This window comes from Nesoenas mayeri (genome assembly GCF_963082525.1).
Source record: "Nesoenas mayeri genome assembly, chromosome: 17".
In the NCBI taxonomy this organism is placed as follows: domain Eukaryota; kingdom Metazoa; phylum Chordata; class Aves; order Columbiformes; family Columbidae; genus Nesoenas; species Nesoenas mayeri.
Genome location: NC_137565.1, coordinates 1,378,429 through 1,405,236, shown reverse-complemented (window position 1 = coordinate 1,405,236; position 26,808 = coordinate 1,378,429). Strand labels below are relative to the sequence as shown.

General features: G+C 48.9%; 1 protein-coding gene across 12 annotated transcripts in view; it reads left to right on the top strand.

Annotated features, from left to right (window-relative positions):
• ULK1 (unc-51 like autophagy activating kinase 1) overlaps positions 1–26,808 on the top strand; it is a 161,484-nt gene that overhangs the window by 107,682 nt on the left and 26,994 nt on the right. For all 12 annotated transcript variants that reach the window (XM_080355137.1, XM_080355143.1, XM_080355141.1 and 9 more), the window contains 8 exons: positions 520–552; positions 1,364–1,400; positions 4,957–5,130; positions 6,782–6,855; positions 9,166–9,267; positions 16,258–16,316; positions 18,619–18,701; positions 22,342–22,392. In XM_080355137.1, coding sequence (XP_080211263.1) covers positions 520–552; positions 1,364–1,400; positions 4,957–5,130; positions 6,782–6,855; positions 9,166–9,267; positions 16,258–16,316; positions 18,619–18,701; positions 22,342–22,392 — 613 coding nt within the window. The remainder of the gene's footprint in view (positions 1–519; positions 553–1,363; positions 1,401–4,956; positions 5,131–6,781; positions 6,856–9,165; positions 9,268–16,257; positions 16,317–18,618; positions 18,702–22,341; positions 22,393–26,808) is intronic.

The window sequence follows — 26,808 nt, the reverse complement described above, 5'->3', positions numbered from 1 at the left end:
GGTTACATTTTTGACCCAAGATCTGGCCTTTTTTGCCCTCAAATCAAAGATGAATATCTTGGGTGCTTTTCAGGTGTGGGTTGAACTGCAGGTCCCGAATTGTGTTGATCTTATCTCTGTGCTCACACTATGATGCTCACGTGGGCGTAGCTCCTACGAAGGACCAACTGAAATGTGGGAATGATGAAGGCTCAGGACAGTGGTGTGCGGGTGTCTGCGTTGTGTGCTGCAGTTACTCCTAGAAGACAGAAAGGAATGTGAAGGCCCAAGCCACAATACAGGAGATTTGCTTGGTTAAATAGGTGCACACACAGCAAGGAATAGAATGCCTAAGTACTTGGCACTTGCAAAATGAGCAGCCCTCCAGGAATTAATCTGTAATGAAGTTTTTTCCCCATCTCTTCAGTCTGAATCATATAGAGCTCAGTTTTCCTGTTTAAAAACAAATGCAGCAGCTGTAGTGCATGTGAAATATTTCAATACATAAATATTTTATTTTTCCATTTTATCTTTCCCCAGGAGCTGGCAAACTCTGTCTACTTGGTTATGGAGGTGAGTGTGGCTCTTTTTGTTGTTTGGGGTTTTTATTCCCGGTTATATTTGCCTTATTTTTTTCCCTTTTTCTCTCTATTTTTAACTTGTGTAACGGGTTGGCATGTTTAAACCACGTAGTGCTTTCTGCTCACAGCGCTGTCGGTGCTGCTCCGGCTGGTGCAGCCTGCGGCTGCATTGCCTCCGAGAGCTGGAGCGGCGGCGTTTCTCATATCGCTGCTGTCAGAAGGTCGTGCTGACACAGGTTTAATCCATCAGATGTCTTACCTCAAGGGTCAAATGGGTGTTGCTGGGTAGTATCTGCTTCAAAGATACACAGAAAGTAAACTTTCTCCATGCAGCTTAGCTGCAAAGCGTTTGAGTGGTTTCTTTGCTCTGTGGTCTTTGCTCGGAGGTCTTGTTGACTTTCCTCAATGATCTGGAACACGATGTGGGGAGTTTGAGTTTCCATCTGTGGCTGCTCCAAGGCTTTCCTCAGCCAGATTTCTGCTGGTGTCGGCAGCACTGCCCCCTCTGCTTGGCTCTGGTTTTGTCTTTGCTGTGTCTGCACACCCATGTCAACACGCACCAAAGCTGGTTAATGCTCATGGATCAAAATGTAACATAGCACGTAAGAGGACAGAAGAGGAACCTCTTGGAATGTTTTGTTGGGTGTTTTTGTTTGTTTTCCTGCCAAGTTCTGAATACATGTTTTGACATGTGTGTTTATTTCTGTTTAAATACCGTGATAAGCCTGCCATCCTAGTGAAGTTTACTGTTTTTAAATCTTTGACTTGCCTTGCATTAATGGAGCTTTCTCTTCTGTTTGCAGTACTGTAATGGTGGTGACCTGGCAGACTATCTTCACAGTAAGTAGAACAACACGGAGAATATCCTCTGTATTCAGAAGAAAACACTGGTTTAACTCATTTAAGTTGCTGGGGTTTGTGGAGCGTCTAAGCAGATGATCTTCTGGTGCATCCCAAGTGGGGTGGGGACCCCTCTGCAAACAAGAGGTGTGGGGCACTGCCGTGTAACTTTTCACTCTCTGCAGGGAGGTAATTAAGGACATGATGAGACTAGACCTGTCTGGAATAATTCTTCACAGGAGTCTCCCTGGCTCTGCATGGGTGGAGATGGGCCCCAAATAAATCAGCTTGGTCTCTTAGCCTTCAGCATGATTTGGATAGGACCCATGTTAGAGATACTTGTGGCACCTGTGGGTAAGAGGAGAAGTTCTTTTTCCTAAATAAGTTTTCCAAAACGAAGTTGTGTAACATCAGCGGGTGTCGTCCAGCACATCCTCCCTTGGATCAGCTGCCCAGGGCTGTTTACTACAGTTTACCTGGCAGGTTGAACATCTTGGCACAGGTTGACCAGAGCACTTTTTAGGTGGTTTTGTCCTCTTCCTACACCTCGGGAGATACAAGGCACGTGTGCCCACGCTGCCCCGCACTGACTGTTTGCTGTGACCCCCTGGCCAGTGCAGCCGCCGTTCCATGGCAGTGAGCTGAGCACCGCGGCACTGCAGTGCAGCCCAGGGATAAACACCGGGATATCATTACTTCTCAGTAACAGCGAAGCAAGGCTTGTGGAACAGCGTTCTCTGCAACAACGTGTTGCTGACCATGGGCCGTGGGGATGCCCAGGCTTCGGTGCGGGCTTACTGTTTTGCCAGCAGTTTTCTGGTGAAGATGAGAGATGTCCTGTTTTACAGGGACAGAATTACAAGTTCCCTATTTGGGATGTAGCCAAGACAGTGAGTTGTTTTCTTCTCCACGCTTTTGGTTTTTTTCGGTAGCACCTAAATTGAATGAGTTCTGTATCTTCTCCCTCCCTCTGCCTGTGGTAGCTGGTCTAGAAGATCCTTTGCAGACCAATATTCTGAAGTCGTGGAAAGTGTTGCTTGTATTTATGTCCCTGTCCTGCAGTTGGAGATTGCTGCTGTCACTCAGAGTGATGGGCTGAGTATGAGACAGAGAATGTGTTGCTGTGTTACAGCCTGTTGGTTAATGGAAGGAGGGAGAAGGGGATGTCCCCACACTCCCCGGGTGCCCAGCTGTCCCTTCCCTGTAACTGAGGGCAGTGTCTCAATTTCACGGTCCTACCTTGCTGCATACCTGGGTTTGCAGGATTTAATGCTGCCAGGGGATCCAGCAGAGCCCTGTCTCGCTTTGCTGTGCTGCAGCGTGGCAGCTCTGCTCTGCTGCAGCACTTGCGCTGGGGATTCTGCAGGTTCTGCATGTGTCAGGAAGATGGTCCCTTTGCAGGCCTGAGAGCTTTGGGCAGACTTCTGTGAAATGGAAAAGCCTAAATTCGACAGAAATTGGTAGCTTAGAGGCCCTGTTTTCTTTGGGTGAACAGATTTTTCTGATCTGGGTAGCAGTGTGTTTGTTTTCTGTGTAAAGAGTTGGAATCCACATTCAGGAGGCCGCTTAGCTGGTTTGCTGGGGATGGTGACTGGTGGTGTGTTAGCCTTATAATCCCCAAATTAGAGAGGGGGTGACGCCTTGAAGATGTGGCGCGCTGTTGGGCTGCAGGTCGGGACAAGGCTCTCAACAGCAGAGCTGTTGTGCTGCAGGCTGAGTCTACTTAGCCAGGGGTTTGTAATTGCCTGCTAGCTGCATGGTGTTAAGAACTGCCAAGTTTCAAGTCGTGCTTCATGTTTGGGGAATGATGAGGCAGCTTGTCCTTTCCTGGGCAAGAAAACTTCAGAATTCTCACTGTTTTGTTTAAAGATGGTGTTTTAACCATTCCTGAATAGATTTCCTTGAATAGGAATCACAGAATTATTGCAGAGAGCTTTTGTTGGAGAGACGATGGAGCACAGCTAAGCTGCTGGACCTTGAATAGACAGAAGATGGTACAGGACTGAGTCACTGCTGCGTTTCAGCAGGAGGTCGGGAAAGCCCTGTTGAGGATGAGGCAGTGCTTCTTCCAGAAGGTGCAAGTGGGTTTGGAAGCCTCGCATCTGAGCTGCCTCTTGATATCCTTAAAACCTCCCCTTCTTGCAGAGGAGTCTCTTGAATTCCAAGCGAGTGGCAGCTGGTGAGGGGAAAGGCCCAGTGAGGGGAGAGAAGCTCCGTGTCCACGTGCTCTGGTCTCACATGGAGCCGGGACCAGCCGATAGCCGTGGTGACATTTCAGCTCCGCATGTGCCGCCTCCCAGAACAGCGAACTGTGGGAGCCCTGGGAGTTTATTTTCTGTTCCAAGTGCCGTTTAACTTCTGTGTCCCTCACTGTTTCCCATGCACATATTTTAAAAGCTAGACTTTTTAATTTCCTGTGTTGTGCTAAAGCTGCGTGCAACCTCCTCTGTGTTTTCATAAGGATTCCTCCCTTCTCCCTGACTAGGTAGAGTAGCATTTTGAAGCTCTCGCCAGCTTGTTTTAATGTCTTACTAGAGAACAGCTGGAAAAACACTAATGGAGTCCCAAGTAATTTACAGGGACGTTTTAGCAAAGGGATTATTTAAAGCGGAATGGTGCTTTCCCGAAGGCCAAGCCGCTGCGTGACTGGCAGGGCGCCGGGCCGGTAGCGCTGTGAGCCGGGCTCTGTTCAACAGGCTGCTCCCGGCTCTGGCGAGGCTTTCACACACATGGCTCTTAGCATAACGAGAGCTAATGTCTCATCACTCTGATTAGAAGAGCCAATTCAACATTATTTTAATCCCTTCAATGTTAATTTTCACACCACTGTTCTTGGGAAGCCAATATCTCAGGAGAGCACAGTGTAGAACTTCCATATTTGCGGGTTTTGATTGCTAATATTTATTTAAAAGACATAAATTGCTTATAAATGTGTTCCGAAGCAGTCTTGCTGCTCTTTCCTACTGATGGATGTGAGATGGAGGGTGTCAGATGGCAGCTTGCAGGGTTGTTTGGTAGGGCTGCGTTATTGGATATTGGACTGTGGTTCATCTTAACACCGGATGTGGGATTAGAGTTATGGTTTGGTCTGGTGGGCGATGACACACAAGGGTTAGGCCTGGACTTGGACTCACACCCTCAAGTTACAGATTCCCACTGGTCATGTACCCTGACTCTATCTGAATTTAACCTCCCAACCCTTTCACGGCCCAGGCTGGGCCTAAACAATCCCTGCAGGCGTAAAGCCTAATCCTGACTATCTTTTAGATGTTTTAGACTCAGCTGATAGGCGAGTGCTAAATTTGGGTTGAGTTCACTGTGAGAGGCTCAGTGCTGAAAACAGCCCTGGCCACAGAATGAGCTGGGAATGCAAACGCTCTCCCTTGTTGCCTGTAGGAATCATTCAGAAATAGTGTGTGGAGAAAAACACGCCATATGTAGAAGGGAAAATGCCAAATTATAGCTAATTGCTGTGGAGAATCTGCCTTCTGGGCTCTCCAGAGAGCTGGCCTTGTAATTTTTTTCATCTGCAGCTATTTTTTATTCTCCTTCCTAGCCATGCGGACACTCAGTGAAGACACCATCCGGCTCTTTCTCCAGCAGATAGCAGGTGCCATGAAAATGCTGCACAGCAAAGGCATCATCCATCGGGACCTGAAACCACAGAATATCCTCCTGTCCTACACCGGAGGCAGGAAATCAAATCCCAACAACATTCGCATAAAGATCGGTAAGACCCCATTGCAAACGTCACCCTCAGAGCTCTCGGGTGAGTTTGGTGACAGAAGAGAGGCCTCCATCGTTCTCTGGGCAGCTGTCTAGGGGAAGGGAAGAATTACTGCACTTCTTAAAATGCCCTGATGTTTTTCACCTTCCTCAGTTGGTTCCCCTGCTAGACATAACCATGGGCTGGCTCCAAGCAGGGGGAGCGAGAGCTCCTGCTCCACCAGGACACAAAAGAACCAGGCAGGCCTTGCTCCGCTTCCAATCTGAACGGTGCCTCCCTTGGTAAAAACAAACACCAGCCTGCCCTAATTGGCTTGTGGTCTCCAGGCTACTAAGAAATGAGCAGTGGTTGTGACTTTAGTCTTCAGTTTTTTATAGAGTTGAGGTAAACGTTGGTGTCTCAAAGCCTGAAAGTGGCTGCTCTCCTGGGACAGCACAGGGGAGTCGTGCATACCTAAAAGCACTTGGAATTAGAGGCAGGTTTCTCAGCCGTATCTGGAAGAGATTATTTTTGCACAAATGGCCCAGTAGCTGGGACAGATGCTCTAGAAATCCAGTTACAGAGCATGCTCATCCCCTGTGGTCCCTCAGAAACAAGAGCTGGATGATATCACCCTCAGCACGAGGACCTTTTGATTATGTTACAGTTCAGGAGCTGAAGCTGACTCCAATTAGAGAAAGCTGTTCGCTGCCTGAACCCTGTGCTGTGGAGGGACTGTTAGTGCTTTGATTCAGCTGAGAAATGACGTCCAGTGGAAAAGTTGCTGCCCATTAGGCTGAAGCGTTTTCTGCGCAGTGCAGAGTAACCTGGTGGGTGGCAGCGGGTGGGAGCCGCAGATGGACCCTGCAGCCCCTTCCTCGCGCTTCCCTCAGAAAGACTGATACGTGGTCCAGGGAACAGTTAGCTGTACCCGTTCATCAGCGACAGGTGACAGCGTCAACAGCTCTGTCACTCTCCCAGCCTGAAATATCTGGTAACCTTGAGACAACCTCTGAGTATCATATGATCAGATGCTGAGTAACCTGCGGAGGGAATTTGTCGTGGTATTCCTTGCCCCTGACTTCTCCAGCCACCAGGTGAACTGTGGCTCAGCTTTCTGTGCTGGGTCTGGAGTCAGCACTGTTGGAGCTCTTCTAAAGGAGCAGAACAAGACTGTTTTCACCAGGGCCGGTCTAGAAATGGGGCGGTGACAAGTAGTGGTTTCTCATGGATGTATGTTACATTGCAGCCTTTTCAATGGAACTTTTAGTTCTCCAAACTAGAAGTTGAGATGGAAGCAGTTGGATGAGCCAGTACGAACTGGCATCCTCTCACTGAAGCCAGGAGGGCTTTACCAGCTTCCAGCAGCTGACATTTCGAGTGCAAATGGGTACAGGAAGACATGACTACTGATCTCTGAAAAATGAATGGGGTTTGTTCTTCAGAATGCTTTTTTGGTTTTGTGGCTTAGTCTGTCCTTCTCCAGAGTCTGCAGGGTGCAGTAGCAGCTAACACAAGGAGAAGAGAGCCATCAAAGTATTGCTAAGACTTTGTACTTCACTTGCTGTAAAGATTCACGAGAAGTGGAAGAAAAGTAGAGGGAATCAACTGGGGAAGGGACAGACTCTGTGGAACTGGTGTCTGATCTGACCTACCTCTCTGTTTCTCTTTGCAGCTGACTTTGGGTTTGCCCGATACCTGCAGAATAATATGATGGCAGCAACGTTGTGTGGTTCACCAATGTACATGGTAAGTGTGGTTTACCTACAGCTCTGTCTGGATTGTTCTTGCTTTGCCCCCCAGAAGCAAGGCTTTGGTTTTGCCTAGTCTTGTCCCCAAAGGTGAAATTTTATTTACCTGTCAGAAAGCAGCGATCACACAGCGAGTTTTCGTGAAGTTCTAGCTGCTGGTAGTGTTGGACAACAGGTGCTTGTGTTGTGATCCAGCTTTCAGGTGAGCTGTTGATAAACAGAACTGAGCAAAATGGAGGAATGATTGCTGTCTGCTCCCAGAAACCGCATCTCACAGAGGGGCCTGATGTGTCTGTGCTGCGGGCATTGGGAAACGAATCTGTTTCCTCTGCAGAGAGCAAAGCAACGACAAAAGAGAATAAGGGCTGGGGTGACATTTCACATATCTGGCTCTATCTGAGGTATTGCTTCCTTGGAGAGGAACCTCAATAAATCGCTGTTTCAGCAAGCACTTTGGGGATGGAGCGGTTCCATGAGCCTGCTGTCACCTTGGGCTCTGCAGGCATTTCTGCTAAGGCCACAGCATCAGGAGAAGGGTCCCTGTTTAACAGCAGTTTTGTAAAATGGTATTTGGTCTTGCAAAATCCCTTCAGATATATGGACCTATGCAGGCAGAGATTTTGCCATTCTGGTGAACTTACTCCTAAGAATGCTTTGCCGTATGGCTCAGAGGATGAGTGTAACAGAGCTCACCTGCTTGTGTGTGCAATTTTTGTGCATCCCCACTCCCTGACCTTTCCCCCAGCAAATACTTGGACCAAACCAGCTGCTTCCAGGATCACTTCTGAGCTTGTGAAACTGATGTGTTCAAAAACCAAACCGATCCCTTTCACCCTCTTTGTACTGTCCCCTCTGGGGCCAGGATGCGAGGAGGTGATGTCTTGTTTGTGCTCATGGCAGCAGCCAAGGCCTCGGTGTCACCTCAGGTCAGTGAAATTAAAAATGACAAACCAGGCCAGAACTAAAAATGTCCATGTCAGCCAGCCATGTAATAGTACCGGGGATGTGGTGTCTGAGCTCAAAGTAGAAAGCTGATGCGGATCAGTTAGGTTGAAATGCTTACAGGTGCCCTGAGCCAGTAGGTGTCTGGTCTTGAACATGGTCTGATCCACTGCAGGGTTTTGCCTGCGCTGGCTGCCCTGGCAGGGGTGAGCGGCTGTTCCACAGCACTGGCTCCAGCAAAACACACTTTCTCTCCCTCTCTCTCTCCCTTTTTATGAAGCCTGCTGTTTATTTTGACTATGCTATATGTAAAGATGATGTAATGCTTTTTTCTTCTGTGAGAGTTTCCTGAATTGTCTGTTTTTAGTGATACTTTTCTTTGAGAGTCTCTTGTGAAAGTAAATGAAAACACAGCTTATTTTTTTAAAGGGCTAGGGATGAGCTTTCTCTTTTTTTTTTTTTTTATAAATTGGACATCACAAGGAATTTCAGAATGTTTCATATTGTTTTCTCTTCACTGATGGATTTGGAGGAAGATGAGAAGGGAGGGTTCGCTTACCTGCTTTAGCTTGTAGCCCATTGCTGCTATTCCCATTTTGCTCCTTTAAAAAAGGTATTTTACCCCCAGCAGAATGAGCTTTTGGTGTGAACCCTGATGTGAGACTTGAAACCTCCTTGTGCAGTTCTTGTCCTGCTTCCCTGGCTTTGTTTGGTGTCAAACCTGCTTCCCCTGGGGATCCACCAGGTTCCCGTCCACCACTTGTTTGCTGCCATTTTTTTCTGTTACGTGTGGCCTTTACCTCCAACAGAGCTAGAAAACTGTTCTTGTTCCGCGCTGGCAGCAGTGCAGTGCAATCTGTTGTTGTAAACACGTGAGGCTCTGGAGCGTAATTAATAGGCTGCTGTCTTGGACTAAATGAGGACAGTGCATAAGCGATGGAGATGAGGGTGGAGGCTGAAGCCTACCTGTGTACTCTGAGCTTTTCTCCAGCATTTACACATCGCTTGCTTTGATGCAGAAGATCCATCCATGGTGTCCCGTGAGCATGGGTGCGCTCAGGGGATGGTGCACTGAGAAGGGAGGGTAAGGAGTTTGCCCCAGGCAGCCAAACCGCATGGGGTACATAGGGCATTTCATAGGGTACTTCCATCTGCCTGAGTGAAAATCTCTGCTTCCCCACTTGGATGGGGAATTGGCCCTTTCAGGGCAGTGTTAGTCTTCTCAGGAGCAAGTCTTTAATGGCTACTGGGGACCGTAGCTCAAGGGGTTTTTTAAAGCATAATATGACTTCTGTTTCTTTCTTGCAGCTGCTAAAAAAAAGAAGTATATATTTTATAAGACATATTTCTGTTCTCCCCCAAAAAGGCACCAGAAGTCATTATGTCTCAACACTACGATGCCAAAGCTGACCTCTGGAGTATAGGAACCATCATTTATCAGTGTCTGACGGGAAAGGCTCCTTTCCAGGTGAGTTGCTTGGATCTGATGGTTCTGACTCTTTTTTGCTTTTTTCTTTTTTTTTCCTTTTCATCCACTTACTCTAAAGCTTCTGTCGTCTATAATATTAACTGTCATAGATCCAAACTCGTGGAGATCTGGCTGCCGAACACCTCAACAATGTGGTTGTAATGCCGAGTGTGTTGCTTCTCTGGGCTGTATCTCAGTGGAATGGATTTCCTGGTTATAAATCCTTAGGAAGAGTCATCTCTTCAGAAAACTATCGTTAATTGGTTTGAGCAGTGGCTTTTTCCAGGCCCACACTTAAATTTCTGTTTAGAACTGTACTCAGTGTATATTTTAGAATCATAATTCTGTTGGGTGTGGCAGGACAATAAGGAAAATTGTAAATGCAAGGTGATGTTGGTGATTTGATGGTAACTGGTGTATCGCAGATAAATTGACTTTGTTTTTAGAGCAGTTAAGTAGGATCTTATCAAAAGGATCTTACCTGTCATCTCCCAGCACAAAATGTGTATGTTCATCAGGTCCAAACCTCACGTTTGCATCTCATGTGTGGGCTGATGCCAACTCTGCAGCTCCTTAGCTCAGCCTTTGTCCTGACAACCTAACAGAACAACGGAGAACACACGGCGCTTTGGGGGGAGAGGAGAATCTATGCTCATGTAATAAGGCAAATTTTATGAGCTGCAGGACTTCCAGAGCTTTAGTTCCACAGCTCTTCAGAATTTCACACGAGACCTTGAATGTTTATGTAGTTACATCACCAGGAAGGATAAAGTGAATTCTGAATCTGCTGCAGGAAGGAGTGGGCAAATACAGCCGTAACCTAATGGTGCGTTTTGGTTTTGTCTGGAGCCAAGAACACTTCTCTCCTCAGGGTCATTTTTTCCCTGCTGCTTTAAGAATCTCCCATTTCAATGCTTTATATTCTGTGACCAGCTTGCTCTGTATTTAGATCAAGACTTCATTTCCTTTGCATGTTTCTGTTTTTATAAACACCCCTACAAAGTGCGCTGGAACTCCTGAGTGGCTGGTGTTTACTAGCTGCACACACCTGTCCTCAGTGTTGGTAGCTTCGTTTGGGAGGAGAAAATGACTCTTAGGATAAGAGAAATATTTGTGCATTAAGGAAAAATAGGGGGTGGAGAAGGCAAGATGTGAGCCCTGTGCTCCTTCTGTCTTTAACCTGGTGCCCTTCAGTCTCGAGACACCTTGGTCTTATTCAGATGATTTAGTTCTCATTTAATGTGGAGACTTCATCATAGGTGTTCTTCACTTGGTAGCTCGCACGCAGCCTTGGGGCATCTGATTGCTTTGGAAATAATTAGGTGGTTTTATCACTGGTCATTGAAGCGTGTCACAAATGTTCTTCTGACAACATTTGTTCTTATAAAGAAGGCTTTTCACAGGATGTGATATTGAGCACTAATCAGCTTCATTCGGCTCTCCAGGTTTTGAAAGGGCAGGTGGCCAGAAAACCATCAGCTCTGTGTGTCCTGTGGCCCAGGGGCGGTGGGAGCAGAGCTGGCGTGTCCCGCTGGCTGGGCACCGCTGTCCCCGGCGTGGGCAGCGAGGGGGCATTCTGGCCCCGCTTTGTGCCTGCCTGACTGGATACCTGCTCTTTCCCATATACACCCAACACCTCTTGGCTGGGGATGGGGGTCATTTGTTTCCCCATTTTGTTTTCCCCCCGCGCCCTTTCCTCTGCTGGGGTTTGTGTTGGAAGGGAAGCGCCGGGCCCCGTCTGCTCCTGCTGCAGCAGCTGTGGGTTTGTTTGGTCAGGCAGAAAGCAAAGCTCAGCCCAGATGGTTCTCCGGGCGCCATCTATTTGTTCTGACCATGCGTGTCACAAATTGCTTTCTCCTCGCTGCGAGTTCCAGGTGAAAGAAGCCTGTCTAGGGCAGATGTTGGAAAGCTAGTTAAAGGTTAACCGGCTTTATTTCTTTGTTGGCGTGACTGTGCTGTAAGAATTCACTGCTGAGGGTCACCGAGCAGGCGAGAAGCAGCTGTTCACAGGGCTTTGGGGACACTGTGTAGAGGAAAGGTGCTTTTGGGAGGGACATCTGCAAACGGGTGGGGAGAGAACAGGCTGATTCCACGTGGTGCCACCAGCAGACCCGGCTGTGCGGAGCAGCCAGGAGCGGGGTTTCGGATGTTCAAGTCCCCCCGTGCGTTCCCGGCAGGGACAGCCCCGCTCCTCTATCCGGGTGAGACTCCATCGGGGTCCAGAGCATGGAGGGTGAAATGTGCTGCGTGTGGGTGCTCTGGCTGCTCCCTGCCTGAGCCAGTTGGGCATTTGGATGGGGATACGAACCAGGAGGACTCCGGTGTTATCTGTGGTGAGGAGAATGAGCTGTCTATAAATAAAACAGGGCATTGGCGGCTGGGTTAGGTGGAGAAAAGATCAAATGTATGGAAAGGCTGAGGCAGCTGTCAATCCAGAAAGTGCTTGTAAATCAAGGCAGATGTGTGTGAATGTGACTTCTGGCTGTCTTGAAGTTAAAATTAACTATAGCTGGGTCACCCAAGGCAACTTCCCAGAGCCATTTCTGTCCCTTCCCTGCACGCAGACAAGAAAGAAGCTGCTGATGCTCAATGGGAGCAGTTGGTAGGATGGCTGGTGAAGCTGTCTTAAGGAGCTTTCTGTACTAAACGTGCCCATAAACAAAACAGCGAGGCTGCCATAGGGATGAGATTAATGGGATTCATAATCCCTATAAACAGATTGGCTGAGCACTGTATTAATGTGGAATTGTTAATTTGCCTGGCCTAATAAGGGCTGTGCACGTACATCTCTTCATTTCTGTTGCTGAGGACAGGACTTGAACAGCGTGTTTCCTGGTCATGCTGAGCAGTGCAAAGTGTCTCCAGAGTACGGTGGTTTTCTCTTGTCCTTGCTGAGCTGTGAAGATGGGGACCCAGTGTGCACCAGGAGGTGACACAGGCCGTGCAGACAAGTGACAATCAGAAGCAAAACAGGAGGCAGAGAGGAAAAAGATTCACACAACCTCTAAAATATCTTCCAAAACCAATCTAGTACTTGTCAGATGTTTTAAACAAGACTAGAGTTAAATTATCTCAATTTTTTTTTCAGGGTGGGGAGGGATCTCCCGATGTACCTGTTGGTTTCTCTTGTGTGACCCCTTTGAAAAGCGGGCAGCTCTCGGCAGGGACACAACCAAACACGTGCACTTTGTCAGGTCCCGTTAGACAGCAGATCCCGTGAAGGACCGCGGACCCTTGGCTGCCCGAGCCCCTGTGTGACCCTCCTGCTCCCTGGGGCCAGCGGGGACGGGACCGGAGGTGACACAGGCTTTGCCGCCTGGTGGGGCAGCGCTGAAGGAGTTAACCTGCCCGCGGGTGTTCTCAGCCCAGCTGGCTGCTAGGTGGAAAAGTAATTTCTAAGCCTGGTGTACCAAGTCCACTGCTTTTCTGAGTTAATTCTGCGTGCATAAGCCCTAGGATTATGTATCGCTTCCAACAACTGCTGTGTTGTGAAATGGGCCTCGAGGAAGACTAAGGAAGGCTGAATTCTATACCTACGTTTTGAATTCCTGGTTTATTTGTTAGGCTCTTCTGATCCCAGAGCTGTTCCTCTGGACTGTCCCGTGTCAATGGGGACAGGTACTCCTGCTTATGGGGGTTACTGTGCCAAAATGGGGTGCAGTGATTGACTTGTTGCTGTAGACAGCGAGCCGCTGGCTTTTGGCCCAGTGTTTGTGGGTCTGATCCTGCTCTGTTGGGAGCAGAGAGAAAAACATTCATGAACAGCTAAAGAAAAACATTTAGGGTGGATTTTTTGTTTATTTGTTTTCCAGTCCTTGTGCTTTCAAGGATCCCCTGAAGGCCAACTGCTTACTTGTGGGAGTCTTAAGATATCAGCTGTTAAGGCTGCACACACAGGAGGTATTTGCAGCAGGTTTTCAAGCTTTTCCCTAGAACTACTGAGCTAGAAACACTTATTACTTTTCTTTTCCCTAACGTATGTGAATCCCTTCTTTACACCTCCAAATCCCCAGGACTCCCACAGGAGAGGATTCAAAGCAAAGAGCAGATCCTGCACACCTGCTGTGAAGTGTTGAGCAGACTGTTCTGTTCACAGGGGTGTGAATGTCTCTTGCCCTCTTCAGGCTGAGCTCTGGGCTTTTGCATCCAGCCTTTCCCCAGGCACAACAAATCCGGTGCTGAGCGCTTTTGGAAACACCCTCCATGTGCTTTTTGCCACCCCTGCGTGCTCTTCGCGTGCTCTTTGGCCAGCAGCCGCTGGGCTTTGGCAGGGGGACGCCGAATGCCTTTGGCTCAATATATTTCCACTGCTGCCCAGGATAAAGTCACAGAGTGGCAGGACTGAATTTGTCCAATTGTCTTTATATATAGAAAGGACAGACAAAACCAGAGCGAGTTACAGTTATGCAGCTGCTCCGTAGTAACACGAGAAGGGGAACAAGGTGTGAATTGTCCTGCTGGTGGCTCCTGTTCTCGGGGAGACCGAGCTGTCCATTCTGCACCCCTGGCTCTGACAGGTGGCAGCGGGCTCTGTGTACCCTGAATGGTCTGGTTCCTAGGTGCTAAAATGTGCTTTTTCTGGTATTTTTCTTGAGCAGGCTATATCTGCCTGGAAGGTGGATTTCAAGTGAAGTCCTTAGCTTCCTAGAGAAATAATTCAAGTGGCATTCTTAGTGTTTTACAAACACTTCTGCATTTTGTTTTCCATGATTCTCAGCGAAGCGCTGAAAGGAGAGGTGAGCGAAGCGGCTGGAGGTGCCCGAGCTGAGCGAGGTGGATGCTGACAGAGCGGTGGGCGCGTTGGGGACCTGGAGCCCGCTGCTGGCAGCAGAACTGTGCCACTTGCTTCATTAATAATGGTTTACAGGGAGGCACAGTTGGTTTTGCCAAATTAATGATGATGCACAGTTTTCTGTGCTGGGCACGGGCTGAAATGACTCTATTCCCACCAGCCTGGAGTGTTGGGTGTTTGGTTGAGGAATCATGGTCTGGTGTAGGAGCTCGACATCTGGGTACGGGCCTTGCCGAACAAGGGGGAATTGCACTGAGACGGCAGCATGTGGAAAAGCATCCCTACAGGGACATCTCTTTAATTTGTACAAAGAGGAGGAGAACTTGCTGGGGATTTCGTTTTCTATCCAAGCCGATGCTTAGAAACCCTCTCTAATGGACTGGGCCTCGCATATGTGCTGCTTTTAATATACTCTGTCTTTATTGCCAGGAAAAATTCTGACAAAACAATGTCTGAAATAGATCAGAGCTTCATTGTATTTGTGAAACAATTGAGTTGTTGCGACAGGAAATGAGCAGAGCAAACAGGCAGAGCTCGTATCTGACGTGAGCGCATGGATTCCCTGCCGGGGGTTCCGTTCCTCCTTGGCCCGTATGTCTATCAGCCGTGTTTTTCATGGCGCTGAGCACTGTGGCCAAGCCGCTCGGTGCAGTGTGCGCGCTTGCCGAGTTATAGTGTGCCAAATATTAAGAATCCAATTACAGGGCAAGATCTGCAAGGGAGGAAAGCGTAAAATGCAGTTTACTGAACCAAACTGAGTGGCAGGGATTGGAAATTTTGATGCAATTTGGCATCTACATAACAAGGTGCTTTGCTGAATAACTTTCATTTTAAAGGTTAGTGAAGAAGGTGGTTTTGTGCCTCCTGTTTGGGTCCCCGCTGTGTCTGTGAGCAGCGAAGGACGTGTTACTGTGGAAAGGACAACCAGTAAATCTTTCTTGTTTCCTTTTAGGAACCCAGTAGCTCTTATTGTACAAATCGATGGGAGAGCCGTGAAGCTTGGGTTGCTCAGACGGTGCAAGAAATACCGTCCTGATCAGTACTACACGAGTATTAATAGTTGCAGCTCTTGAGACTCTCCTTTTGGTTTCTCTTGAGGTTTTGTAGTGAGCTCTCAGTTATCCTTAATTTCCATCTTCAGCCTGAGGGAGCAGGTGATGTTGAAACAGCATCTTATGTGGCTGCTTTTCCAGCCACGCTGTGTTAGTGGTGTTTTGATGGCCATCTGCAGATTGGCTCGTCTGATTTGCTGTTTTAAGCGTCTTAATTGACCTTAAATGCTTCTAATTTAGAAATGGCAGTAGGTGGAAGGCTGGAGGGTTTGTGGAGCCTGCCCTGCACATTGGGAGGAGCCGCCTCTTGCCTCCTCATTCACACTTTGCTGCACTCTCTGCTGCACCAATAATTGGTGGCAGATGAATCTGTCTGATCTTCCCTCCCTGTGTGTATGAGCCTCTGTGCCTGTGCTGTGCCAGCCAGCCTGCTCGGCCCTCAGTAAGGAGACTGTGCCTGGGCAGAAGAGCTTGAGACGCTGGGGTTAATTTACTGGCCTGTATTATTCATTGCATAAAAACAAATGGAGAAATGACGTTGGGAGATTTTTGTGTCTGTACTTCTGTACTGGAGACTTTATTTTTAACCTCAGCTGTAAACCTCTTGTGCCTGGACTTCTGTTGTTTTTAATCCCATCTCTCAGAACGTGGGATCTCATCACCGACATCCCCCACAGTTGTGTATATTACTGCGCAAATAGGAGCTGTGGCTTGAGACCTTCTGACTTCCTGGCGTTAAAGCGGAAAATCCTCATTGGGTTGCTGTTCCCTGGCGTTCCTGGTCTCTGTGCAGGTCCTCGCCCATGGCCAGGCTCTGTGTCCCTTTTCCGAGTGCCCCGCAGCACTAACCCGCGTTCCCGCGGGAGCTGCCGTTCCTCACGTCTGCGGTGCCGGCGCTGCTGGGACGCGCGGCGCCCTTGGAGGGGAGCGCGGGGCAGGACGGGGGCACAGCGCCTGAAATGGTGCGTTTTCACCCTGCACGGTGCTGGCTTTGCAGTGCAAAGCAAGCTGCAGGTTCTCGTTCTCTCTGCTGGTTCAGCAATTGAAAAGCGCCTCTGTTCTTCAGACTAACTGTGAAATGAAAATGTGAATCCCTTTCCTTCATTGTCAACTGCTTCATGCTTTGCTTTTCTCTCTCCTCTCCAGGCCAGCAGCCCACAGGATCTTCGTCTCTTCTATGAGAAAAACAAGATGCTGATGCCGAAGTAAGCGCTTTTCCAGTGTCACCATTTCTGTGCACTTGTTTACTCTGTATTTACACCTGTCCTCATATGCTCCTAGCTTGTCACTCAGGGAGGTGACTGAAATATTTGGCCACCTGCCTTCCCTCATTCCTTAAAGCAGCAGAGATATGGCCCAGAGACAGGCAGGCAGCAGTGTGTTGCCAGAGTTGGTGTCCACTCTTTTTGTAGATGCTGTTTCCTCCTCCAGTGCAAAAATGCAGGGTCACTAGTGATTTTGGGAGCAGCTGATGGCCCTTCCCTATGTGTGGCTTCCCGGAGGTGGGAGCCGCTCTTGGAGCCACACAATTCTTCAATCACACGAGCGGCCAAACCGCAGTGTGTCCCATAACCCGCCACACCTGACTGCAGATCACATTCCCATTTCTTACGTGTCAGGACAGCAACTGCTTGTGTCCATCCTGCTCACAGGAGAAAATATTATAACCTCGAAAGATGGCCTCAGAAAATAATACTGTAGCATAGCAAAGCTTGGTGTTTTAAATGTGAGAGAGAAGAGGAGGCAAGGAGGCTGTTAATCTGCACCATCTTCAGCCTGTGTTGTGACATCTGAGGTCTCCTACTTGACCTGCCTGTTTGTTGGCTTTAAAACCATACGAAAGCTGAAGTCATTGCTGGGAAATGGACTCATTTGGGATGAGAGCTTTATGTGTCACGGATAAATAAATGATGACGACAATGCTGGAGGACTGCAGGTCTCCAGCACTGATGTATTTTTCAGGAGACTCTGCTAGCTGTGGTATCTCGGGTTATTCCGCGGCGCAGTGTGCTCCCAAGGCACACCTGTTTTGATGAGCGGGAGGCTTTTCTTGGCTCAAGCGGAGTCTCAGTTTAACTGTGTCCCATCCAGAGTCCTGGTGGCCTCTTTGGCCTGGGAAGGAACTGTTCTGGGGTCAGGGGTGGAGAAGCATCTCCAGTACAAACAAGGACAAGGGGTGCTTGCCATCGTTGTCTCTTCTAGGAAATGCTGGGCTCAGATTCCTGCACCAGCGAGGCCTGGGGCTTCACAGAAAAACAACTGAGTAACAAGGAAACCTATAAATACATCCTTCACCTCCCGTCTCTAGTTTCACTGAGTAGGAGCCTGTTAGCGCTGGCTCCCACCTCCTCTCCCCTCGCTACGTTTTGTCCGTTTCTGTGTTTTTTGGGTGTTGGTGGTGGGGCAGAGCTGGTGGCAGGGCTGTAGGAAGGGTTGTTTCTCCCGGTGTCGCTCAGGCCTGGCTGGAGGATGGTGAGCAGAGTCTTGCCTGAGCCAGCACGTGCTCTTGGATCCTGGTGCTGAGTTACCTTGGCTGACCCAGGCACGGGGAGCGCCTGGCAGACCCGGGGACCGCGCTGGACACAGCGTGATGAACAGCATTGGTATCGAACGGAGCTGGAGCCTCCTGTGTGTGATTTGGAGAGCTCAGCTCTGCCCCTGAGAGCGCTGCTGGTTGTGCAGGAAAGTCAGCAGAGCTGAATCCACTTATGCAAGGGCTGAACTCTGCTTTCCCTGCCTTAATCCGTTCACTTATTCCCCGCTTCTTGCAATCTGCTGGGGCTGCGAAGAGCTGCCCTGGCCTCCCCGTCTGCCCGTGGGGCGCGGGAGTGCACACTGATTTACCATCTCTTTCTGTGCTGCACTGGCCCTTGAAAATATTTTCTTCCTAGCTATGCTGGAAAGTGTGGCAATAGCTGCACTAATTTTAGCTTGTTCATGTGGCACTTGCTCACATCTTAGCGGCCTTTGGTTAATAAATGCAGTATATCAAGGCAGCAAGTAGACAAAGGTTACTTGTTAGTCTTACATAAGCTGCATTGAAAAAGAAATGCCTTAATAAAATGGTAGTAATTGGTGATACATTTCACCACCAATGTCTTAATTGGAAGCTTCCCTTTGGTAACTGCTTCATTTGAATGACCTCCTTATTCCCATTAGAGCAAGTAAGAGATTTTTCTTTATCATGTGCAAAATATTGCCTGTCGAATGAACTCTGCTGAGAACCAGAGGGATGACACTGGCCCCGCTGCGGAGGGGAAGGATCTGCAGTGCTCCTGGGAGAGGCTGCTGAGGCCGGATTAGCTCTGGCCTTCACAATGACAGTGGGGACTAAAACCTAAACTGAAATGCAAATGGAGATGTTTCTGTTCAGCTTGAGCTCCTCCTACGTTCCTAGCCCAGCAGGCACAAAGGGAGTTTGCATTTGCAGGTTGTCTTCCTGAATATGTAAAGGCAGTTTAAGTAGACTGCAGGCCTCTCTTACTTTGCCTTTGTTTCCAATCCTAGCATCCCCAGGGAGACGTCGAGCCACCTGAGGCAGCTGCTGCTGGGCCTTCTGCAGCGTAATTATAAGGACCGCATGGACTTTGGTAAGACCTCCTTCCCGTTTTGGTTCTGCTGCCTCTTTGTCTTTTGTGCCGTGGCATGGCACAAACCGCTGTACTTTTGCAATACCCTCTGTTTCTCAGGGTCTGCAGGGATAATCTGAGCCAGGAGACAGCAGCGGCTTGCAGCCCCTTCCCTCCTCCTCCAGGAGGGAGCAGCCTTGGTTCTCGGGGGCTCAGGCTGGCGCTCTCTTGGCTCTCCCTGGAGTTCTGTGTCTCAGCCTCCTGACTTGGCTGGCATGAAGATTTCCTTTTCTTCCCTTCCTTTTGATGTCTCAATTCCTTCTAAACTGAGGACAGTCATTGTGCCAGGCAGTTCTGGGTTGGGCAGCCTCTGCCAGGTGTGTCCACCTGAGCAAGAGGTCTGAAGAACCCTTAGCGAGGCATGGCTGGCAGATGTGGGACCCTTCCTAGAGCCCCTGAAAGGACCAGGTCATCTCAAGGCAACTCTGTGGTCTTTAATCTCCCCCCCACCTCTCCCTTCCCCTTGGGCAAAGATGTTCAGAATGTGGATATTGTCTCACCAAGGAAGTTGGCTGAACCAAGGCTGATTGTAATTATACCACGCTGAGTGTAAAGGACTATGGTTGCTGGGGTGCAGAAGTGAGAAAAGCCTTTTGAAAAGGGAGTTGTCGAAGCTGCTGACAGACTGACTTGGATACAGGCACCTCTGAGGGTTATCCCCTGCAGATCTGCTGTCTGGGCTCTGGATCTCTATTTCTGCTCTCATGCTGCTGAGCATTTCAAAAGAAAACATCTTTGAGGCTCCTGTTTCCCTGCTGTCAGAAATGGTGTCTGGTAAACCTTTTTAGCCCTTCATAAGCTGTTTTTGTACCTCTTGGGAATAAACTGCATGAGTCAGTGTCTAACACTTGGAAATTTGAGATAATAGACTTCGATCCCGTTCGGGATAACAGTCACAGCGCATCCTGCTGCGTTAGTGCTGCAGTTGGGTTATGGTTGGACTCGATCCTGAGGGTCTCTTCCAACTGAAATGATTCTGTGATTGAGGTTGCTGCCTGCCCTTAATCACGTGTGGGATCCTTTTCTCTACAAATTGGCACATCCTTGTGAGATGTAATTGTTCCTCAGGGAGGGTTTGTGAGTATATTCTGTACAGAAGCCTGTATTTGAGATATTCCTTCTGCTTTATGGAAGTGGATCTCTGGCTGTGTGGCATCCTATGACTTATTCTAATATCTCCTGTTGGTTGAGAGCAAAACAAGTACCAGAACCGTGATTTATTCAGACCAATACACTTCTCAGCATCCAGTGGTATTCTTGGTCTCATCCACCTCGGCTTCCTTCTCCGAGTCTCTGCTGAAGCACCTGAGCCTCTTCCCTGCATGTGACACAACTGTTTTCCTTTCCCTGCTGGTGCTGGGTCTTCAGCTCCTCTGTGTTCCTGGAGATCTGAGCTGCACCTGCTCAATGGTCCCATCCTTTCCTTGGAGGGTCAGCTCAGGAGGCCTCCAGATGATGCCCCTTGCCAAGACAGCAGCAACAGCTACACGGGAGCACTTCTCTGTGCCCAACTGTTGTCGTGTTTTCTGCACAGAGCATTAGTGTCCAACAGCTCTGATATTGTCTGAAGCAGATGTCCCCCTTCCCGTAGATGGCTCCTGGTAGACAGGTGCTTTGTCCTCCCACCGGCAAACTAACCATAGGCTACTCTCTTCACCTGCACAACTTATAAAGGGTCTACTTTGGCTGATGGTCGCTGCTCCATTGCCCTCCTGAGCTCTGTGGGGTGAGGCTCAGGTGTGCTGCAGGGTCCCCCTGGCCCGAGCAGGATGTCCTGCTGCTCCTGTTCCTCCGCGTTGTGCCTGCAGACCGGCACAGCGTCCTGCATGGAGCTCCCCGAGTTCAGCCAGTTCACACAACAGCAACACACAAGCAACACACTTCAATTCCTTGTGTGTCTCAGCTGCTCCTCTAGCAGGAACTGATCGTCTTTGCAATCGCAAGATTATCTAGAGGAAAGCCAGAAGAGTTTGAAGTTGCAAGTTTCCTGCTGATGATTACAAGTGGGGTTGTTGAATTTTGCTTTGCGAGCACAACTAATAAATAGTTTGGAGTTGGGAAGAGTGAAAGAAATTGTCATTTCCACCCCTTCGGTTGAGTAGCTCTGGAGGAGCAGGCTGAAGAAGCAGAAAACTCTGGCAGCTGGGTGGGATGGGGATGGTCTCCATCCCTGCTGATCTCAGCTGCTAGATTCCCGTTTACTCTGCGAAGATTTGCATCACTTCTGTTGTGCCAGCTCCAGACCCGTGTCCTGTGGCTGCAGGACCTTGGCATGGCAGTGGCCACGAGGAGCTGGGGAGCGAGTGTGTGTTTGAGTTCAAAAAGCAGGCAAACAGAAAAGGCAGCGGCGACTTGCTGGGAAGCTCCCGGGCCAGAGAGGAGCTGTTTACAGAAAGCAGAACTCTGTAAACCTTGGGTGTTGCAAGAGGAAATCCGTGCTGGGCAAACAAGTTGAGCTGCCTGCAGTCAGCCAAATAATGAGTGCTGATCATGACTAATGCTCCTGAAAGGCTGAATTTGAGTGTGGTGGGAGAGGACTCGGTGTGGAGCTGCCCTGGGCAGAGATGGAGTCAGGAGGGGCGGCTGCTTGTGGGGACAGGCAAACATAGAGGGTCTCCAGCAAGCCAGGACAGGAGGTTTTCTTGGCCTGGGTCTGTAGAATATCCTCCCGTCATGAGTGGAGAAAGCAGCAGTTGTGTCAGTGTGAAAGAAAGGGCGTTCTGGGCTGTGGTTCTGTGGTGCAGTTTCAGAAAATGCATTTCTGCCTTCAGTGCACGGGGGTTCAGGTGTAAAATCACTCAGCGGAGCTCCTGCCCATCGTTCCTCTTTGTGGAATGAGTGGCGGTGCAGGGCGATAAGCAGAGTCTCACCTGATCCCTACAGGGAAGGTGGCACACTGTCCTCATCAGCCAGGGACTTGGGCTTTTAGTGCTACTTTGCACCTTGGAGTTTCTCTCTTCTTGCTGATAGCAGCTTTTGGCACACATGCGCAGACTTGGCCGTACCAGGTCTTGATGTAGTCACACTGTCCGCCTCCCAATAAGTGATCCCTACAAGTGTCAGAGCTGTTGTAAGGCAGAGGAGCATTCACAATTAATTCAGTGTGTTCTCCCTGGCAGCCCAGGGTTGTAGCTTGCAGCAAAACCTTATGAAGTTCTTTAATGCCCTGTGGGGAAGGAGAATCCATTAGTATGGATGGTGAGTCCCAGGGAACAAACCCTCGTGTCCTTCGGCCATGCTGTTGGCAAAGATTTTTACCTCCCTTTCCTCATTCATAGAACTGCCCCTGCTGATTTCCCTTCCCCGCCTCGCTCAGCTGATTTTGCAGAGATGGCTGTAGCAGAGAGACACTGTTTTTCGGTCATACTTACATAGCAACTCCTGGATCCAAATAACTTCCCACCCTTTTTTGACGAGTGGGTTCAGCATGCAGCCCCCGTGGGCATTCTTGCCCGCTGCTGTATGCAGCTGCGCTCGGTCAGTGTCCAGTTCACTACATTGCCTGGAAAACTACTGTAAAATACTGTGACTTGCTGTGCTTTAATTGCTTTGTAAACTTCATTTCCTTTCACTGAGTCATTGTTGTTGGTTTTTTTTTCAGATGAGTTTTTCCATCACCCGTTCTTGGATGCAAGTGCCTCTATGAAAAAATGTAAGTGGTGCATTTTTGATTACAGCTCTTTTTGAACCGTGACGTGACTTTCTTTGCCGCTACTTCAAAAGGAAAGGAAAAAAAAATGCTTTGTTTTCTTAGTTACTCAGGCAGGGATTCAGCAGTTGTTACTGTGGCATGCCCAGATTTTGCCATCAAAATGTATTTGTTTTGCTCAGTTACCTTCGGAGGGATGAGTAGGGGGCTATTTAGAAGGCTAAAGCAGAAGTAAGTGTAGCTTTGAAGTGCGTTCAGCTGCTTTGCGTGCAGGGCTTGGCCGGTGGGGATGCTTGTAGCCGAGCAGGAACATGCAGCGTGTTCTTGCTGCTCACCCACATCTGCAGGACAGTTCAGATGGTGAACGGTGGAGGCTGTCGCTTGTCCCTGCGTGCCGGGCGGTCCCTTGGGCTGGCTGTGCGAAACAGCAGGCTCTGGTGACCCAGTCCCGTTTCAGCATTTACCTCCGAATCCATGATAAATCTTGTTTTAGAGGAGTTGAATTTGGGTGCCCTGGGAGAACTGGCCAAAACACAGACACGTTTCCATTGAAAATTCTTTCTTTCCTCTTTTGAATCAAAACTTTGGAAAATTTCCAGCCACATGTGTTGTGATGCTGAGGTTTGTTTTCAGTGGAGAACAATTTAGAATTGCTTGTGGTGTATGGGATGTAACAGTCCTCTGGCCAAGAGACTTGGTTTAGTTGAATTGTGTCTGGTTGGCATCTTCTTCTGGAAGGATCCTGCTGGGCCTCTGATCTCCTGAGTAAGTGATAGAACCGAGATTTTCATCAGTGGCTGACGCAGGGTGCCCAGTCCAGAGGCTGGAGGCTTCAGAGGCAGCTTCCATGTCGTGGGTAGACACCCTTTGTCTGATGTCCATGTTGCCCTGACAGTCTCTTACTTTCCTGGACACAGAGCAGAACTTATCAGTTATTCCTGATACACATTTAACTGCGTATTTAGGTGACTGTCCTGCGAGCAAGAAGAGACACTTCTGGTTTAGGGGAGCTCGCAAGCCACCCAGGCCTCTGTCTCCATCTGCGCCAGCAAGATGTGGGGTGAGTCCTGCAAAGCAGGGCTGCTCTGCAGGCCGGGGAGGACTCTGCCTGCGCACCACGGCTCCTAAGCCGGCTCCTAAGCCGGCTCCTAAGCCAGCTCTGCTCCCAGCGCCTGCTGCACCATTGCCGTGCAGGAAAAGCCCTTCCAAGTCTGATCCCACTGTGGGCAGAAGAGGATTCCATCAGCATGTTCTTGCATGCCCACCAACTCATCTCTTACCTCCAGCGGTTCCCTTGGTTTGTTGGCCAGGGGAACAGAAAACCCCCTGCAAAAAGGAGAGGGTTCTTCTGATTTGGCCTCCGTTTCCAACTTCTGCACATTTGCTGAGCAGAAACCAGAGGCACCATTATAAGCAAGGGACTGTAGTTCAGCCTTTGCCCCCAGCTGTACCAGAATTAATGGTGTGGGGTCAAGGCCCCGTCAAAAGGGCCCCTTTCCTGGCAGATAAGGACCGTCTGAACACTGAACCTGTCTCCTGCTGGTCCTCACCTCCAGGTATATGTCCACAGCCTGGAGTAGCGTGCAGGCGTGAGAGGCCACTGCTGGCTTTGAGAAGATGAGGGGAGGAATACCTCCCCATTTCTGGTGGTCCTCAGGTTGTACACAAAGCCTGCTGTTGGAGGAGATGGTTCTCTAGTCCCCCGTGGAGGCCTCTGCTGCTGACAGGGGTGGACGGAGGTCTCTGGGAAGCACAGTGAAGAGCCTGGATGGCAAAGGCTGCATGTGGGAACGGTGCTCCTTCTGATCCCTGAATAGGTTAGAGAAGAGCCAAAAGTTTATCATGCTACTTCATCTCAACAAGTGGCTCAGCAACATGAGTGTAGGAAGTACCAAAGAGACACAGCTGCATCTGAATCGTGATGGCCGTGCGCAGACTGGTTGGTCTTCATGCCTGCAGTGGAGCGCTGGGGAAGGAGCAGAGTGTCCTCACGGTGCTGCTCTCCCAAGAGCCGGTAGCGGCGCTGCCACTGGCGCTGGTGGAAGCAGGACTAGGTCGTTCACATCTGGGTGTTCAGGTTTCTCTTAGGAGGATTTGGATGATCCGTACCAGGATGATCTGTGTTTTGGGGTAGTAGCTGTTGAGTGATGAAAACACTGATACCTGAGCTAAGCCTGGGGACCTGCTATGCAGCCTTTGCGTAAAGGACCTTCCCGTTCAGAGGTGTCCGCGCCGCGGGGCAGGCGGACCTGCGGCCGTGTAGGTCCCAAGCCGATTTTAAGGTGAGACACTTTCCATGTGAGAATGTTTTGCAGTGTGGTGTCTCCATAGCCCTGCAGGCAGATCTGCCTTTGGGTGGCAAGGGCAGAATGGGAGAACATGTGGAGTTGAGCCCATCACCTGGGCCTGAGCCCCGCTGGGCTGGTCTGGATCTGGGCACACAGCCATTAGAAATGAAGGGAGAGCCATTCATTCTGTGGGGATGTGTTAATGCATCACCTCATGGAGTTATAAAAAAGCTTTTGCAATATAACATAATTTGGAAATTCTGGAAAACTGGGGAATCCTCAAATATGGAAAATCCTATAAGTGGATAATTTTTGAAGTTCCTAAGGGGGGGCTCCATCTCATTTAAATAAATTTGCACATTTTTCAAGACACTTTAGCAAAATCAACCTTTCTGTCAAAAATCTTTAGCTATGGCATCCGTGAGAAGCTTCTCTGCGCTGCAGGTTTGCGGGGTGGTTGTTCTCGCATCCCTCGTCCCTGTCCTTAGTGACGCCGGGACATGTCTGCTGGTCCCGGGTGCAGCACAGGAGTGAACCCTGCACTTTTCTTTTTGTTTTATTTACATTTTATATTGTGGGTTTTGTACCTGTGACTGTGTAGATGTGTGTAAGTTGATTAATAAAAAGTCTTCAAAATCCCGTGTCTAGTCAGAATGGTGTCTGTGTGTAGCCAGGGCTGATCAGCATATGGTGTGGGGCAGTGTGTTACTGTAATAATGCATGAGGAGGCATAATTAGACGCTTGTGCAAGTCTTCTCTAGTAAACACATTGTAATTGGTACCCGTGCAGGATACTTTGGAGGTTTTGTTGCTCCTGCCATTAATGAATGGTGATCTGGTACCTTCTTTACTCTGAGTTAGGAGAGCTCGAAACGTGAGTGCTTATGGTTCCGAAGTGTTCGGGTGGTTGTGTCTGGTTTAGCTTGACTTTTACCATCTTAATAATATTATTGTACATAAAATACTCAGGTAAAAACTAGGAAATAAAATCCTCGTGACTTCTGCATTTTAATGGTGCAAATTTTTTAGCTCTAAAAAGCAGCTCATTCTTTGGGCAAGTCCTTCCAATTTTTGCACTCAAACTATTGCTCTGCCAGAAACTCCAATTACATAACTTTTTAATGACTGGTTTTAATTGAATCCACATAAACACAAAAATGCATCTCTTTGGTGTATTTAAAACTTGGATTCCAAATAAAGCGTTTATATCCAGCTTGAAGCTCAGCTGTTTTTAGGGCACCTGGTGGGATGGTTGATCAGCAGTGATTTGTGCAGGATCCAGGATCAGGATCCATTCAGCCCTTATGGCTCCCAGCTCACCTGCTTTGACACCAGTTGGTTACAGGACACAGGATGAGTGTTTTGTTGCTGGAGCAAGTTGGAAAGGATGATTATGAAAACAGACTTATTTACATTATAATTACAATCCAGTAATGTTTGGATTCAGGTAGGGGCCTGCAATTCAAGTTACCATTGCCCACACTCCGGCTTGAGCTGGAAACATGATGAGCCAGGTGTTTGCGCCTTTTTAATTGTACCTAGGAGTGCCTGGGTGTGTGGAGATGGAAGCGTCTTGCTCTCAACCTGTCCTGCATGCCTGACGTTGAAAAATGCACGAACAGGGATATATGGTGGTCAGGGAGGTTTATCAGAGCCAAACCTTGTGGTTCTGCATGAATGAAAGTCCGGTTTTAGTGTCAGGACCTTTTGAGTTAGACCTCCCAGCATTGCAGTGTGCGTTGGGGGAGTGTACAAGGGTTTAAATAAGAACCTGACTAATAGAGGCCGTGCTAAAGGCGTGTTGAGCACAGAGAGCTTTCACTTGAGTTTCAGATAATAGTGGCAAAGTCCGCCTGCTCGTCTTCCTTCCTAGACTAATGGAAAGCTGTCCAAAGCAAACAGACAGGAATAGAAAAGTCTAAACTCCAGCCAGGTTTAAATCAATAATAAACACAGAACCAAAATAGAGCGGAGGGGACCTTGAGAGAGAACTGAAATGGCTCTAACAAAAATACTGATTCCAGGAAAGTGATGCAAGTCTTGCAGCAGGCACGTGTGGATGCAGTTCAGAATCTCTTAGCCTTTTCGTAAAAGCACCTTTGCGTACGAGGGTGTTTGTGTACAAGAGTGG